The sequence below is a fragment of the Nanorana parkeri genome, unplaced genomic scaffold (genome assembly GCF_000935625.1).
Source record: "Nanorana parkeri isolate BGI_ZX_2015 unplaced genomic scaffold, ASM93562v1 scaffold1129, whole genome shotgun sequence".
In the NCBI taxonomy this organism is placed as follows: Eukaryota; Metazoa; Chordata; class Amphibia; order Anura; family Dicroglossidae; genus Nanorana; species Nanorana parkeri.
In genome coordinates this window covers 505,151-519,561 of record NW_017307397.1, presented here as the reverse complement: position 1 = coordinate 519,561, position 14,411 = coordinate 505,151, and the positions used below count along the sequence as shown (strand labels likewise).

The following is a 14,411-nucleotide window of genomic DNA, read 5'->3' as shown; positions in this document are numbered from 1 at the left end:
CCCCAGGGGAAACCACAAAGTTCATTTAGAGATCGGCAAGTTCAGAGAATTAGCTGCTGATGTGCCAAAAATCCAGTGAGCTCCTAACTAGCGTAGTGAGCTGGCAATGCCACATCGTCTACAGTGAGATCACACCGTTAACGCTGGTCGTTCTGCAGTTAAATCGCACAGCAGCATTGTCACCCTGTGGACATGTAGTTTCAGATAAGGTTTGAAGGAGTTGTAAACCCAATACATCCATTTAGGCAGGAGGGGCTGGTTCATATTTTTCATTAAATTAAAGGCATAGTCTACCTTTTGGACAAAAAATGGAATAGATGCACCCACAGTGATCAAAGTAAAAATGTGCACTTTCATTTTTTTGCATTGGAGCTTGCAGAGCTTTGCAACCGCGATCAGCGGGTCACTAGTACAATGCTCAGGCTCCTGCCATCGAATAGTGAAAGCTTGCCCCTGTTTCAGCATGATCATTATGACTAAATCTCACTAACCTAACACAACACATCACTCAGCCCCACCTCCCCATCCATGTTGGTTTCCATAGATCAAAAGCTAGTAATCTTAGGGCCAGTCGCCAGCAGCTGTCATGTCTGCACCCTGCACTGCATGTATGGATAGGCAAGCTCCATCCATCTTGGCATCTTTGCCTTGGGTGCCAGAGCACAGTACTGCCTGTTAAAATAGATTGACGCAACTGCCATTTTTAGTGGAGCGGCATGTGAAATAAAACAAGGAAAACTACACCCTGTCATTACACATTAACTCCGTAATGTTTCCAGGATTCAATATTTTTCACTATAAACATTTTAAAGAGGAACTCCAAGACTTACAATAATAACCATTTTAGTGGGGCTACCCCTGCACTGCAAGGTTTGTACTCACCTGATCCTTGATCCTACCTGGCTGCCAGACCACTCCACGCAGACTTTTCTCCCCCAGGCTAGGGCGGTCTAAGGACCGCTGACGTCATTATGCGGGTCCATTGACCTGCATTAGATGTGTGGATGCCAAGGGACATGCTGGAGTGGAAGGGGAGTGTGGTGAGCACTGACTGCTCGAGGATCAAGTGAGTATATCTTCTTTTTTTTCTGGCCCCTAGACAAAAACGAGCACTTAAAGGAGAACTATGGGGTTAGGGCTTTTCCCTATAGTTCTCCTTAGGGTAACGGGAGAACACAAACTAGCGTCCTCCCGTCTAGCTCGCGGTATACTGAGACGTCGGAACGACAGAGCCAGCTGCGTGAGTGACAGCTGGCTCTGACCTATCTGGAGTCAGAGCCATCTGTACCCTCCCCCTCCCACGTTCTTTCCGTCAGTCAGCGCTGGAGGATTGGACAGGGAAGGGGGAATCCCTGCAGGGAACCGTGAGTGACGGTCACGGCTCTCTGCACGGATAGATCGAGAAGTGAGCGAGCGCCGGTATGTGTTCGCTCACTTCCCGATCTACTGAGCCGACCTGTGACAGTTTCATTGGTCGGCTCAGATTATGAGGCTGAGTGATTTTCACTCACCTCATAGTTCTCCTTTAATCCGTGCAGTGCTGGGGTAGCGCCCCTGCAAGGATAAGTTTTATAAAATCCGAGTTCTTTGTGTAGGATTTAGCTTTGGGGATGCTGAACACGAGTTACTATTATCACCGATTTTACAAACAGATAGTGGCCATTGTAAGTGCTGGAAAAGCTTATCTTCTTTTTGAGGAGGTTTTTCTTTAAAGAAATGTGTTTTTTTTCTTTTATGTCCTCACAGAAAGTTCCTTTCATATACTTTACCTGACATTTGCTTCTGATCTCCTAAATTTGCCTTCCAGCAGGTGTGTGTGGTTTTCCCGGCCGGTCTTCGGCTCTGTTGCCTGCCAATGTAAATGAGTGAGATCATCAAGCCGTTCCACCTCAGCCTATATGAAAGATTACTTGTGCTATAATTAGGAGCGTTTGGCTCACTCCCGAGTTTATACAAGGAAGTCTGAGGTCGGAGTTTAGTTGTTCATTAGACCAACAGCCTACACGTTTGTTAATGCTCTCAAGTTCTCCCCTTACTTCTAACTAATACATCGTCTCTGCTCGTGTTTCAGAGCCCACAGATGTTTACAACGAAACTGAAAAGAATGAAACTAGATACTTGAACATGACTGAAGACCCGGGAGCAGGACACCATCAAAGACCTCATGAGAAGCCTCCCCAGCTGATGGAAGGGGCCCAGCCGCCAGGGGTGGCGAAAGGCGGAGGGGAAGGACTTAAGAACACGGTCTTTAAGACCACCAAGCGGGGGCCTCCACGACAAGTCCCACACCATTTTGACATTAATGAGCACTTACCTTGGATGATTGTACTTTTTTTGCTGCTCGTACTTGTGATCATTGTGGTTTGTAGCGTCAGGAAAAGCTCACGCACACTCAAAAAAGGACCAAAGCAGGATCCAAGTTCTATTGTGGAGAAAGCTGGCTTCAAGAAGACCACAGCCGTGACCCAGAACCGAGAGAAATGGATCTACTACTGTAATGGACATGGTAAGTGGAAAACATAACAGTGAAAGAAATAGCAACCAGTCCAATAGCTGCTTTTCTTTTCTTATCTGCACTTGGAAGAAAAGGAAATATCACAGCTGAAAACTGGTTTGCCATATGCAAAAGAGACTTGTCATGTTGCTAGACATATCTGATTTTGCATATGGATACTTTGAGGTTCATTTATAAAAGTTCCGCCCGACTATAACATGTGCACGGCATTAGCAGCCCTAGATGCCGATGAGTATAGGAATTATTATTGATAATATGATCATAAAGGATTGCTTGCTCTAGTTCAGCCTTTCTCAACCTTTTTTCTTTGCATTAAGTTTTTATTGAGCACATTTTCATATAAAGTACAAACATAAAGGAATGAGAACAAACCCCATCAAAGGTAAAGCTGGGAAAAGGTCCGAGCCTCTACCACCACTAACGTATCTTTGCACTTCGTGCATCAAAAATTGTAGTTGTCAACTCCAGCGGCATAGTGCATGTAACAGTATAACGGGGGAAACTCAGACAGGCAGACACCGAAACAAAAGGGGGAATAGACAAACAGAACAACACAGACGACCCACGATCCTTTCTCAACCTTTTTACCATGAAGGAACCCTTGAAATAACTAGGTCTCATTGAACCTCTGCTAATAATTATATCTATAGCTCTCACAGAACAATAGTGTGAAATGTAAGTTGTGAATATAATGATCCATAAAAGGATAAGGCATTTGTTGTATTTAGAATATTGGAACAAGATTAATGGTCAAAAAAAATGCAGACCATAAAAACTATACTTCTCCCATACATTGGTGGATAATGTAGTCCCCATTACAATGGTGGTCACAGGGGTGTGGAAATTTAAAAAAAAAACTACTTGTCCAAGGACTATAGCAGGGGGCCTGATCTACTTGTCCCTCATGAAAATCTACTTGTCCTGATACAAAAAAAGAAAAAAATTAACCATAACCGTATTTAGCAATGCCAAGAAGAGCTTCTCGTTGGTTAGTGCCGTCAGATGACTGCGCCGACCAACGAGTGCTTGAATTTTGAGAGCGAAATTCAGATTACAATGGCACAGGTGCAGATAGTACACCCATACTGGCGGATGGGAAGGACCGTTCCCTGAAAGGTAAGTATAGTGGGGGGCATGGTGTCTGGACCAGATTTGTGCGGGTAATTCCATTTTTCCAAAGTACTTGGGAAAGTGAATTTACCGTTTGGGGCGGGTGCAGACTTGGGTGAGGCCGTGTACGGTTGCCTCGCGGCCTCATTGATTTCAATGGGGTTACAACCGCGTGGTAATCTCGGAATGTTTTCAATCGCGATTATGTGCATTTGCACGGCCGTTATTGTGGCGGGAAACTGCGCAATCTTCCTTGTGCGACTGGGGTGCTGTTAGACAATAATGGCACTGCCAGCGTGATCGGCGGTGGTGTGAGATTCTGTGACCGCCCGGCCATCCACGCGGTTTTGGGCACGATTGCCGTGTGGTAACGGATCGCCCACTCCACTCGCACAATGCCCCATGCATTCGTTTATTCGCATGCAGATGATAGGGATTGGTTTTAATTTTTTAGTTTTTAACTTTTTTTTTTTGCTTTTGTAATATTTTTTTTTTTCATTATTTTATTTTTTTACTTTATCGACTTTTTTTTCTTCTATTTTTATGTATTTACATTTTTATTATTTTTTCCAATTTTATGTTTACATTTTTAAGTGTTTTATATATTTTATTTTTTACTTGACTTTATTGCTATCACACAAGGGTAACAAGCCCTTGTGTGATAGCTTTTGGAGGTGACAGGTTCTCTTTATTGACCCTGTCACCTCCAACACAGGAGTTCTAGCACAGCACTGTGCTATTTCTCCTGTGACAGGAAGGCTGCATTCCTGTGTCACTGCACACATGGAGCAGAGTAGAGAACCGTTCTCTGCCTTGCTCCATGCTCTCTAACCTAATTTGCCGTGGTCATCAATCCCCCACAAGAGGGGGGGCGAAGACTAGGGCAAAAAGGAAGCCCAGGTGCAGAGAGACAGGCAGCTGGGAGCGGTACACGGCCGGCCGGCCGCTGGAGATGGAGGGGGGAGGAGAGGGGGAGTGAGATTCAGGCAGGTTACAAGTGATTTTTGGACGGCTGCACAGCCCTTTAAAATCACTCGTACAAAACGGCTCCCACACTACATTTAGCCGTGCTGCTTGCCCGCAGCCGGGCTAAATGTAGAAAAAAACTACTCGCCCGAAACTGCCTGTCTTGGCGATAGGAATTCCACACCCCTGGGTCAGAATAGTGCTTTGTAACATTGGTGGTTAGTGGAGCAGAATGGGGTACAGTGGAAAAAAGGCCCCTTACATTGGTGGTTTGTGGGAAGGAAGAATGCTACCCCTTACAGATAGCTGAAAAGATTGTGGTGTCAGTGGCAACTTGTCTGAGAGGTAGGAGTTGCTCATTGTTTCGGGAACACCCAGCAACCTCTGGAGGAACCCTGCTTGAGAAAGGCTGCTCTGGATCCTTCGCTTTTCATACTTCCCTTTGCCTTAAAGAAGCGCACAGGTCAGCAGTACAGATGTTGATATAAAACGCTATTGGACCCCTTGTGCCCAACTAGGATCCCATAAAAGTGTTTGCTCAAGGTTCTTGAGCATCTCTTGTAGCACGCCTGCAGTCTCTGGCCATCTCCTGTAGCACGCCTGCAGTCTCTGGCCATCTCCTGTAGCACGTCTGCAGTCTCTGGCCATCTCCTGTAGCACGTCTGCAGTCTCTGGCCATCTCCTGTAGCACGTCTGCAGTCTCATCTATTGCAGTGACCCCCACAGTCCTTGTCCGGCTTCTTAAGCATTACACTGAATAAAATGTACCTCTTTGTTAATGTCAGGGCCATACTTGAGACCCCCAATTATCAAATAAGTTGACCACCACATTATTAGACTAGTAAATATGTGGAAACTGCAGTCTTCCAGAGAAAGAATATTTGAACAAATTAACCCAGGGGTGCCCATTAGGTAGATCGTGATCTACCAGTAGCTCTCAAAGCTGATGCTGGTAGATCAGGAAGGGTGTGAATGGCGGCCCCATTTAGCTGTGCACACATGATTACCTATTAGCCTGAGTCTGCTGAGCCGAGCTCCCTGACACCTTTCTGGTGGATACTGGTGGTTGAAGTGCTATATATTACATCAAAGAATATTTTACACAGCCTGCTGCCAAATACAGCAAGGGGAGCCAGGAGAGAGAGCGGGGAGAGACAGCCAGGGGAGAGAGAGAGAGACAGAGAGCGAGCTCGAGGAGAGGCAGCCAGGAGAGAGACGAGAGACCGCTAGGAGGATGAGCAAGGAGAGACAGCCAGAGTTTTTTTTTTTTCCTTCATTGGTAGATCTCATGTAGCTCGTCATTTGAAAAGTAGATCTTAACACAAAAATTGTGGGCACCCCTGGATTAACCATTTGAAAATAATTGTTCCATTTAAGTAATTTTTGGTTTGATTGTCATGCTTGTAACCTGCCTGCTCTTCTATATTTCTCTGGGAGACAGAGATAGACAAGTCCCATAAAGTGTAACTTTATCTATGTAATGCTGCTTGGCCCGCCTCCATCAATGGGCAAACCATCACATTTTATGGACCAATATGAAGCACAGGAGATGGGCCGGGACAGACACTGAGTTCCTAAATGAAGTAGAAATGTAAATCTTGCAGAATCCTGGCTTTCATGCTTATTAGAAGAAAGCTATAGAACCTGCTTATACACGTGGAGCAGAGGTCTTCTGTAATTGCCTCCTGAACTCCTACATCAGTTTTTTGTTTTGTTTTGTTTTTTTCCAACCCTGATTTATTTTTAATGACTGGATTAGGTTTTTCTTGTAAATCCCGTCTTAGTCTTCTCCGCGTTCTGCATTCTCTGTTCATGAGTCCGCTCCCCTCTGATGCAATTTGCAGTGTAATATTAATTAGCATGGTGTGATCACAGCAGACGTCTCACTGTTTTTATAATTGATATATCCTCATGGAATTCCGAGAATTGTGGACATTATGACATCACTGAGTAGTGTGAGTAACAGGAAAATTACCCTCCATGTGTGTTACATTGTGATAATTGCGGGAGCTTTACAACCCACACGCTGCCTCTTGTGCGTTGTGTCATGAAACCGCCATGCCGCAATAGTTATATCATTTTATATCTTTCAATACCAAGGTTAAATATGAGCTTTTATTTGATTTTATTATGACAAACAGGATTTCAAGTTTTTGCAGTGTAGAACCTTGCTAAGAGCAGATCAGCGATTTTAAGCATTACATTTGTATTTATGTGTGAAATGCAAGGGCCGGCTGCACTCCAATGACATCAGCAATGCCAAATCTTTGATCACAGAAGGTCCACCCAGACATTCCCCACCGGTGTGATTTCACCCGTAGAACTGTCTCTGCAACTAAGCCATTTCTGGGTAAAACCGGTCATCTAAGGAGGGTCTTGACGGACCTTCTCTGATTTAGTCTGCAACAATAAAGCTTTGCCATTGTTGATGTCATTGGAGTGCGGCTGGCTCTTCCGTTTTTACTACGTGCTTCGCTCCAGGGGCGTAACTTGAAATCACAGGGCACCATAGAAACATTTTGTATGGGGCACTGTGATCTCTAGTTACACCGCTTGCAGAGCCCGCTTGAGATCCCACACAGCCCACCTGAGGGTGACCCTGCAGAGCCCGCCATAGAGAGTGTAACCAGCCCACCGCAGGGTCTCAGATGGGCTGGTCACACTCCTTACCTGTCCGCCTCCTCTTCCTCCACCGTCGGTGATGGGCCCCGCCTCCTCAGTCGTCGGGCCCGCCTCTTCCGAGCCTGCCTCCTCTGTCACCGGGCCCCAACCCTCCTCTGCTGCCGAGCCCGGGCCCCGCCTCCTCCACTGCCGAGTCAAGCCTCCTCCACCGCTGCTGCTGGCTCTCACTGACTCCGCAGCGGCTGTGGAGAGGAACGCACTTCTGCACAGATCACTGTCGTTGATCTGAACAGCAGCACGTTCTTCACAGCCGCTAGTGACAGCCGGCAGCATGAGATGCCATGGCGGCCCGCTGGGCATCAGGGATGTCCTTGCCGGGCCCCCCTGTGCCCGGCCTCCTTGTGTGTTATGACCCTGCTCCGTTCAACCACCTCCTACTTCCATGGAAATGGTTGGATTGTGGGCTTGTGAACTTCCCCTGGTGTTCATTCTTACAGAAGGATCCAAACCTTCCCCACCAGCGCGTTTCACCTGGTCACCCAGAGAACTTTCTCTACAACTAAGCCATTTCTGGGTGAAATGTGTCACCTAAGGAGGGTCTGGATGGACCTTCTATGCTCTTGTCTGGAACAATAAAGCTTTGCCATTCTTATCATTGGAGTGCAGCTGGCTCTTCCGTTTTCTACATGTGAGGAGCATGGACATGCCCCATTCAGCCACCTCCTACTTCCATAGAAATGGGTGGATTGTGGGCTTGTGAACGGCGGCTTCTTTTGGTGTTCATGCTTGCAGTCTTGCTGGAATAGATATATATAAAACAACCCTTAATGTCAGGGAATACTTACTTACTATACCTATATACCTCCCTCATACCTTCAATAAACTGTTCTGGGCCCCAACAATCGCCAGTCACGTGACCAAACCTAGTCACAAGGGGGTTGATTTACTAAAGGCAAATAGGCTGTTCACTCAATGTCCAGGACCATGTTAGTCATGACTGTTGGTTTTCCCTCTGATGCTCCACCACAACCAGGAAGTCCAACGATGATGACATCATAAAAAGTGGAGCAAGAATACATTTTTATTTTTTTGCTTAGCTGCATTGTGTTCCGTTTTCGTTGCGTTTTTGACGCGTTTGTGCGTTTCCTGACTGAAAAAATACTGCATGTCACATTTTGTCCGGTCAGGAACGGAACGCACTGCGCACGTGAGAACTGTAGCCCATAAAACACATAGGGATACATTGGGATGCATATTTAGTGCAGGAGCGTACGGATCAGGTCAGCACAGAATACAGACGTCGTGTGAACAGGCCCTTATAGGAAAATATACGTTTAGCTGTATCTTTTGGAGATATTGATGGTTTTGACATGTGGAGGTAGCATCTGCCTGTGTGTAATTTTTTGCTGTGATGACAGGTACACTTTTTTTAGTAGAATGCTTGTAGAGAGCAGCGAAGGTTATTCCCGTGAAAACACAAGTGAAGCATGGGAAACGAATAAGAAGAAAAACAAAAGCACTTGTACCCAGACCGTGTGTTCTTAACCTCTCGGTAAAAAATATGACGCCCACATCTAAAGGCCCACACAGCCGGTTCAATCCTGCCTCGCCCCAGCATAGCTCAGCTATTCATCCGTAACGCAAAACATTCAGAATGACTCTCATAAAGCCCTTTCCCCAGGGCATTGCGGGAGAACATGAATATAAAGCTAATGCTATTAGACATCATAAATTGTGGAAGCGACATGACAGGAAACATACCTCTCTGCTAATGAGTAGACGGGGAGAACATTACAATTCTCTTTTAGCTTTGTTTCATCTGAAGTGCTTTATACAGAAGGGTGAGCGTATGAGGGAGCGAAGAATGGTAAAGGGTAATGTACATAGATATACACTGCCTGGCCCAAAAAATAGTCACCACCTGGATTTAGGTCAGTGTTATGATCTGGGGTTGCTTCAGTTGGTCAGGTCTAGGTTCATGTTCCCAAACAGTGAGGTCAGCTGCCTACCTGAATATACAGAATGACCAGGTTTTTTCCATCAATGGATTTTTTTTTCTTCCCTGATGGCACATTGGGCATATTCCAAGAAGGCAATGCCAGGATTCATCGGGCTCAGATTGTGAAGGAGTGGTTCAGGGAGCATGAGACATCATTGTCACACATGGATTGGCCACCACAGAGTCCAGACCTTAACCCCATTGAGAATCTATGGGATGTGCTGGAGAAGAATTTACACAGTGCTCCGACACTCCCATCATCACTACAAGATCTTGGGGAAAAATGAATGCAACTCTGGATGGAAATAAATGTTGTGACATTGTATAAGGTTATCAAAACGATGCCACGGCGAATGCGTGCCGTAATCAAAGCTCCAATGAAATATTAGAGTGTGTATGTGCAGTGTAGTGTATATGTGGAGGATATTACCTGTGAACAAATGTGTCCCACTGACGTTGGCAGGCTGTATCAGCTACTGGCTAGGGACACCAAAAATGATATTATCCTGATCGAGTTCCCAACTGCACAAAGCAGAGCAATAGTGATGAGTCCCGACGTCCTGTCACTTCTAGTTTCAGGGCCCGGTCACATTGTAACGTTGTGCTAAGTGCACGTTACCACACAGCGCGCAGAGCATGTGGTACCATGCACTAAGTGCAATGCCATTCATTTGAATGGCCCTGATAGATCTCCCAGTGGGTGTGCAGTGCAGCACAGGGCAATGTGAGGTACCGTAGTTCCGCGTGTTGCAGTGCAAAATGTAGTGGCATGGCCGCTGGGAGGAGGCTTGGGGGTACCCCTCAAGTGTATGTCAATGCAATGTATCTGACACACAGTACATCATGCTAGGTGCACTGTGCCCAGAACACGCATTAGCATGTGCTTGATGCAATTCTACAGTGTGAACGGGTCCTCAAAGAGACACTTAGCCACAGTTTAAAGTGTGTGTGTGTGTAAACTATAACGGCAAACTTTTCACATTTGCTTACTTTTGGTCTGTTAAGTAAACCATTTGGAAGCATTTTGTTATATCTGCCTGAAAAGTGCTAAATTTGTACCTGTTGATCCTGCCAGAAATGTAGCGAGCTGATAACTTCCTGGGTTCTCTGCTGACTGTTATCAGTTAAGCTGGCCATACACCAGTAGAATTTTGTTTAAAAAATATCAGTTTTTGGAACATGCATTTGATTTTCCAATAGTTAATGGGGTCAAATCAATCAACCTTTTTGTTGATGGAAACTTTTTGTTGAATGAACAAAATTCTCTCAGTGAAGAAAACTCAGTTCATTTCAAAACTGTTGAAATCAAATGAAATTTCGAACAGCGTTCGTCAAATCTCTGATGGCATTATTGATTGTTCTGTCCAGATGTTTGCATCTAAATGTTCCTATGAAAATGGCTGGTGTCATCAGTAATCACATGTCTATCACCATGGCAAGATGGTACCTTCCTTGGCGGTATAGCATAAGAGGGTGTCATTCCACTTTAAATAGGGTCCTCAATGTCTGGTGATTCTGCTATGGGTTGCCACGCTGACACAAACATCCCAAATCAATCGGCAATCGGATGAGGATGATAAAGGGCATGGAAACACTGAGACACTTTGAAAGCACAGTCATGGAACTTTCTAGTTTGTGAAGGGTTAATACTCAAATTATTTTTTTCAGGGCACTTACAAAAGTAGATTTATACCGAAAGCACCGCGCTGCTTTGCCGAATCATACATGAACCCTCCGTGCTGCATTATTGGCTACCGGCTACGGTTCCCATAGTAACTACAGACTATAGACAGGATAATACTTTTGAAATTGCCCACTTCATTCCCGGGTTCCGTCGTCTTCAAAAATAGTAACGCTCATGCCGTGATGTGAAATGCCCCCAAACAGACTCAAAAGTGAAATACAGAGAAACTATAGCGAACCCCCGAACTACGGATGGGCATGATGTCCCCTGATGAACAGCTCAGCCGCATCCTTGTCACGCTGGAGGTGATTTGCAGAAGGCCGAGCAAAGAAATTCGGAGCCATTACCAGCGGAAAATAAATCGGGTTTCAGCCTTCAGATGAAGCAAGGATTTTGATTTAATAAGCTCCATTTTAGGCTGGACTGTGTGAGCACCTTTTCCTAAAGGAGATTGTGGACAGCACCTAAAACATCATTAGGAACCATGGCCTGTAAAGAAACCACCAGTACCCATACTATTCACCAGCCCTGACACTGCTTCTACTGCAAATAAGGTCAGGACAGGAGACATGTTTAAAGATAGAGAAGCAATGCTATGGCCAGGCAGGAGGACACCTCAGATTCATGTGTGACAGATTCTCATATGCCAAGTAGTAGAGTGCCTCAGAAGGCTCAGATTCTTATATGCCAAGTAGTAGAGTGCTTCATGGGGATTAGATTCTCATTTGCCAAGTAGAGTGCTTCAGAAGGATCAGATTCTCATATGCCAAGTAGTAGAGTGCTTCAGAAGGATCAGATTCTCATATGCCAAGTAGTAGAGTGCTTCATAGGATTCAGATTCTCATATGCCAAGTAGTAGAGTGCCTCAGAAGGGTCATATTCTAATATGCCAAGAGGAAGGTTGCTGCACATTCTTATGTAAAGGAGGGTCCCTCAGATTCTCTTATGGCAAGCAGGAGGGTGCAACAGATATTCATATGCTCATTTTTGAGGCTGCCTTTGATTAAATGGAAAAGGAGGAGGGTGCCTTGGATTCTCACATGCCAAGCAGGAGGGTGCCTCATAATTACATGCCAAGTAGGGGGTGCATCAGATTACCATGTGCCAAGCAGGATGGTGCTTCAGGTTCCTAAATGCTAAAAAGGTGGGTCCCTCAATGTCTGATGCCAAACAGGCAGGTGCCCCAAATTCTTATATGCCAAGCAGGATGTTGTCTCAGATTCTTATACGCCAAGTAGGCGGGTGTCTCAAATGATCATATTCCAACCAGAAGGATGCCTCAGACCTTTATATGCCAAGCAGGAGGGTCATTGGTTCATGTTTGGTTGGTAGTTGTCAGGCAAAGGACCAAATGTTGGGAGGTTGGTGGACTTCAGAATAGTCGGTCGGATATAAGAATGGACTTTCTGTTGCTTTCTCGTAGACCGTCATGGGGAAATGACCCAGCAAGCTCTAAATAGCGGTTGTATATTTTGTGTGAAAGGAAGATTTTACAGCAGTCTGACCATTCAGATCCCCGTGTTTTTTACCACAAGACAGAGGTTACCACAATAAATCTGTCATCTTCCAGCTTGTTACTGGTCACATCCTGAATAAAATCCGTTAGCAAAGATTTTCTTGTTTGTAAATGTCACAGAAATTATTTGTCTTTCCTCTGACGGATCCAATAAGCCATCCAAACTACACATGTCTGTTACGCAAAGCTTGCACTTCCCGCTGGGCTAGCCACCTGTGTAAATGGGTGGATGAGGATTCCTTGTGTTTCTGCTGGTTGACAGCAGCAGTGGGCGGGTGCATTATCTAGTTTGCTATTGGCTATTGCAAAGTGAGAATAGCCAATAGGAATCTAGCTACCGTATGCATTTGTATGCCTTTTTTATTTTCTGACTGACGGTCGGGCCGCGGTTCCCAATGTCGGAAAAGAAAAGAAAAAAACGATCGCAGGGAAAGGTTTATCTGCTCGATCGAGCAGATAAACCTTTCCGGGAGGAAATGTTTCTCTCCCGGGCGTCCGGGAGCCGCTATCTGATAGCGGGAGACTCCCGGAGCGTCCGGGAGAGTTGGGATGTCTGGATTACTTCTGGATATACAGTACACTGTGCTAGAGACATCCCGGTAGCCAAGAACCTGGGCCACCCAAAAATGAAATTGCCTGTTGCCTCCTCATCCATCTTTGGTCATTATTCTCTTCAGGCTTTGTATTATTTGAGTAGTTAAAGTGGACCTAAGTCTCCTATCTAAGCTAATACTTACATGTCATCATGGAGGGGTCCCCTCTGGTTGGTGGCTCCTGGGGACAGCCATAGTAGAAGGTCTCTCTGCCAAAGCGCAACAATGAGGCAGAACCAGCCGATCAGATCAGAACACAGATCCAGTCCTTTGACAGAGACACATGTCCGATCACCTCCATTGTGTTCAGTACTGACAGCTAAATGGGACCTGGAGCTAATGAGAGGCAAGTATTTGTTTTTTGCTAAGTGTGTAAGGTTTATGATAAGTGTTAGCCTAGAGGACGAGGTTGTAAAGCTGGCCATATTCGCAACATAATTAGAACCAGATTCTCCAGCTGTTGTGGAACTACAAATCCCATGAGACATTGCAATATTCTCACAGCCACACACCTGACTCCCAGAGAAAGATGCATGATGGAATGTGTAGTTTCACCACAGCTGGGGGGCCAGAGTTTGCCCACCCCTGCTCTGAAGGGTAAAACCAAAAATGTAATATATTGCAGCTAACCAGTCCTTAGATATGGTGCCGGCATTTTTCAGGCTTTTTATTTTTATTTTTGGGGTTTAGTTATAGTTTGAGATCATTACAATTCAAGATATTTAGCTATGACTCCCTAAGGCCTGGTTCACACCAGCTTTTTTTGCACGTTTTCTCTTTTTCTTTGTGTGTGTGCGATCACTGTGCACAAATCGTACGGTTCCCTCTGCATAAAGGTGTCTATAGGACCAAAAGCACGAGAAAACCGCCCGAAGACACAATTCAAAGGTGTGAACAGCCTCCATTGACTTGAATGAGAATCTGTGTTTTGCACGGTAAATCGCATAGGTGTGAACCAGGCCCTTAAGCCCTTGCATGCATTGTAATTATATTCCTCAGGGAACCTTCCATCTCCCCATCCACAAACTGCTGAAATTGGGAACAGACAGTCGGCTCAAAAACGAGCGTAATTTCGCCTGGCCATATGCAGGCCTTTTTCAGAAGAACTGACATGGATGCAAAGAACTGAAGGACCGTCACAATGTTCTAGATGCAGAAACGATGGTTGGCCAAAAATATCAGTCAAAATGATTTAGTGCTCTAAGCTGCACTCCTCATAGCTGGTATGGCCAACAATTAAGTCACCAGAACTCCATAGGTGTGAAAAATCCAGCTCAGATTTATTCACAAAGGGTCACATGCATTGGGAAAGCAAGGCATTCTCTATCCTGGGGCAAAGGCTCAGAGTTGCTCCCCTCTCAAGGGAGAAGTTCTCCATCCACACACCCAGTGGTGCCCCTCCTAAA

The 14,411-nt window shown here is 45.4% G+C and overlaps 1 protein-coding gene across 1 annotated transcript in view; it reads left to right on the top strand.

The window, feature by feature from the left end:
• TNFRSF21 (TNF receptor superfamily member 21) overlaps window positions 1-14,411 on the top strand; it is a 91,131-nt gene that overhangs the window by 34,008 nt on the left and 42,712 nt on the right. The window contains exon 3 of the mRNA XM_018568043.1: window positions 2,072-2,506. Within this exon, the coding sequence (XP_018423545.1) occupies window positions 2,072-2,506 (435 nt within the window). The remainder of the gene's footprint in view (window positions 1-2,071; window positions 2,507-14,411) is intronic.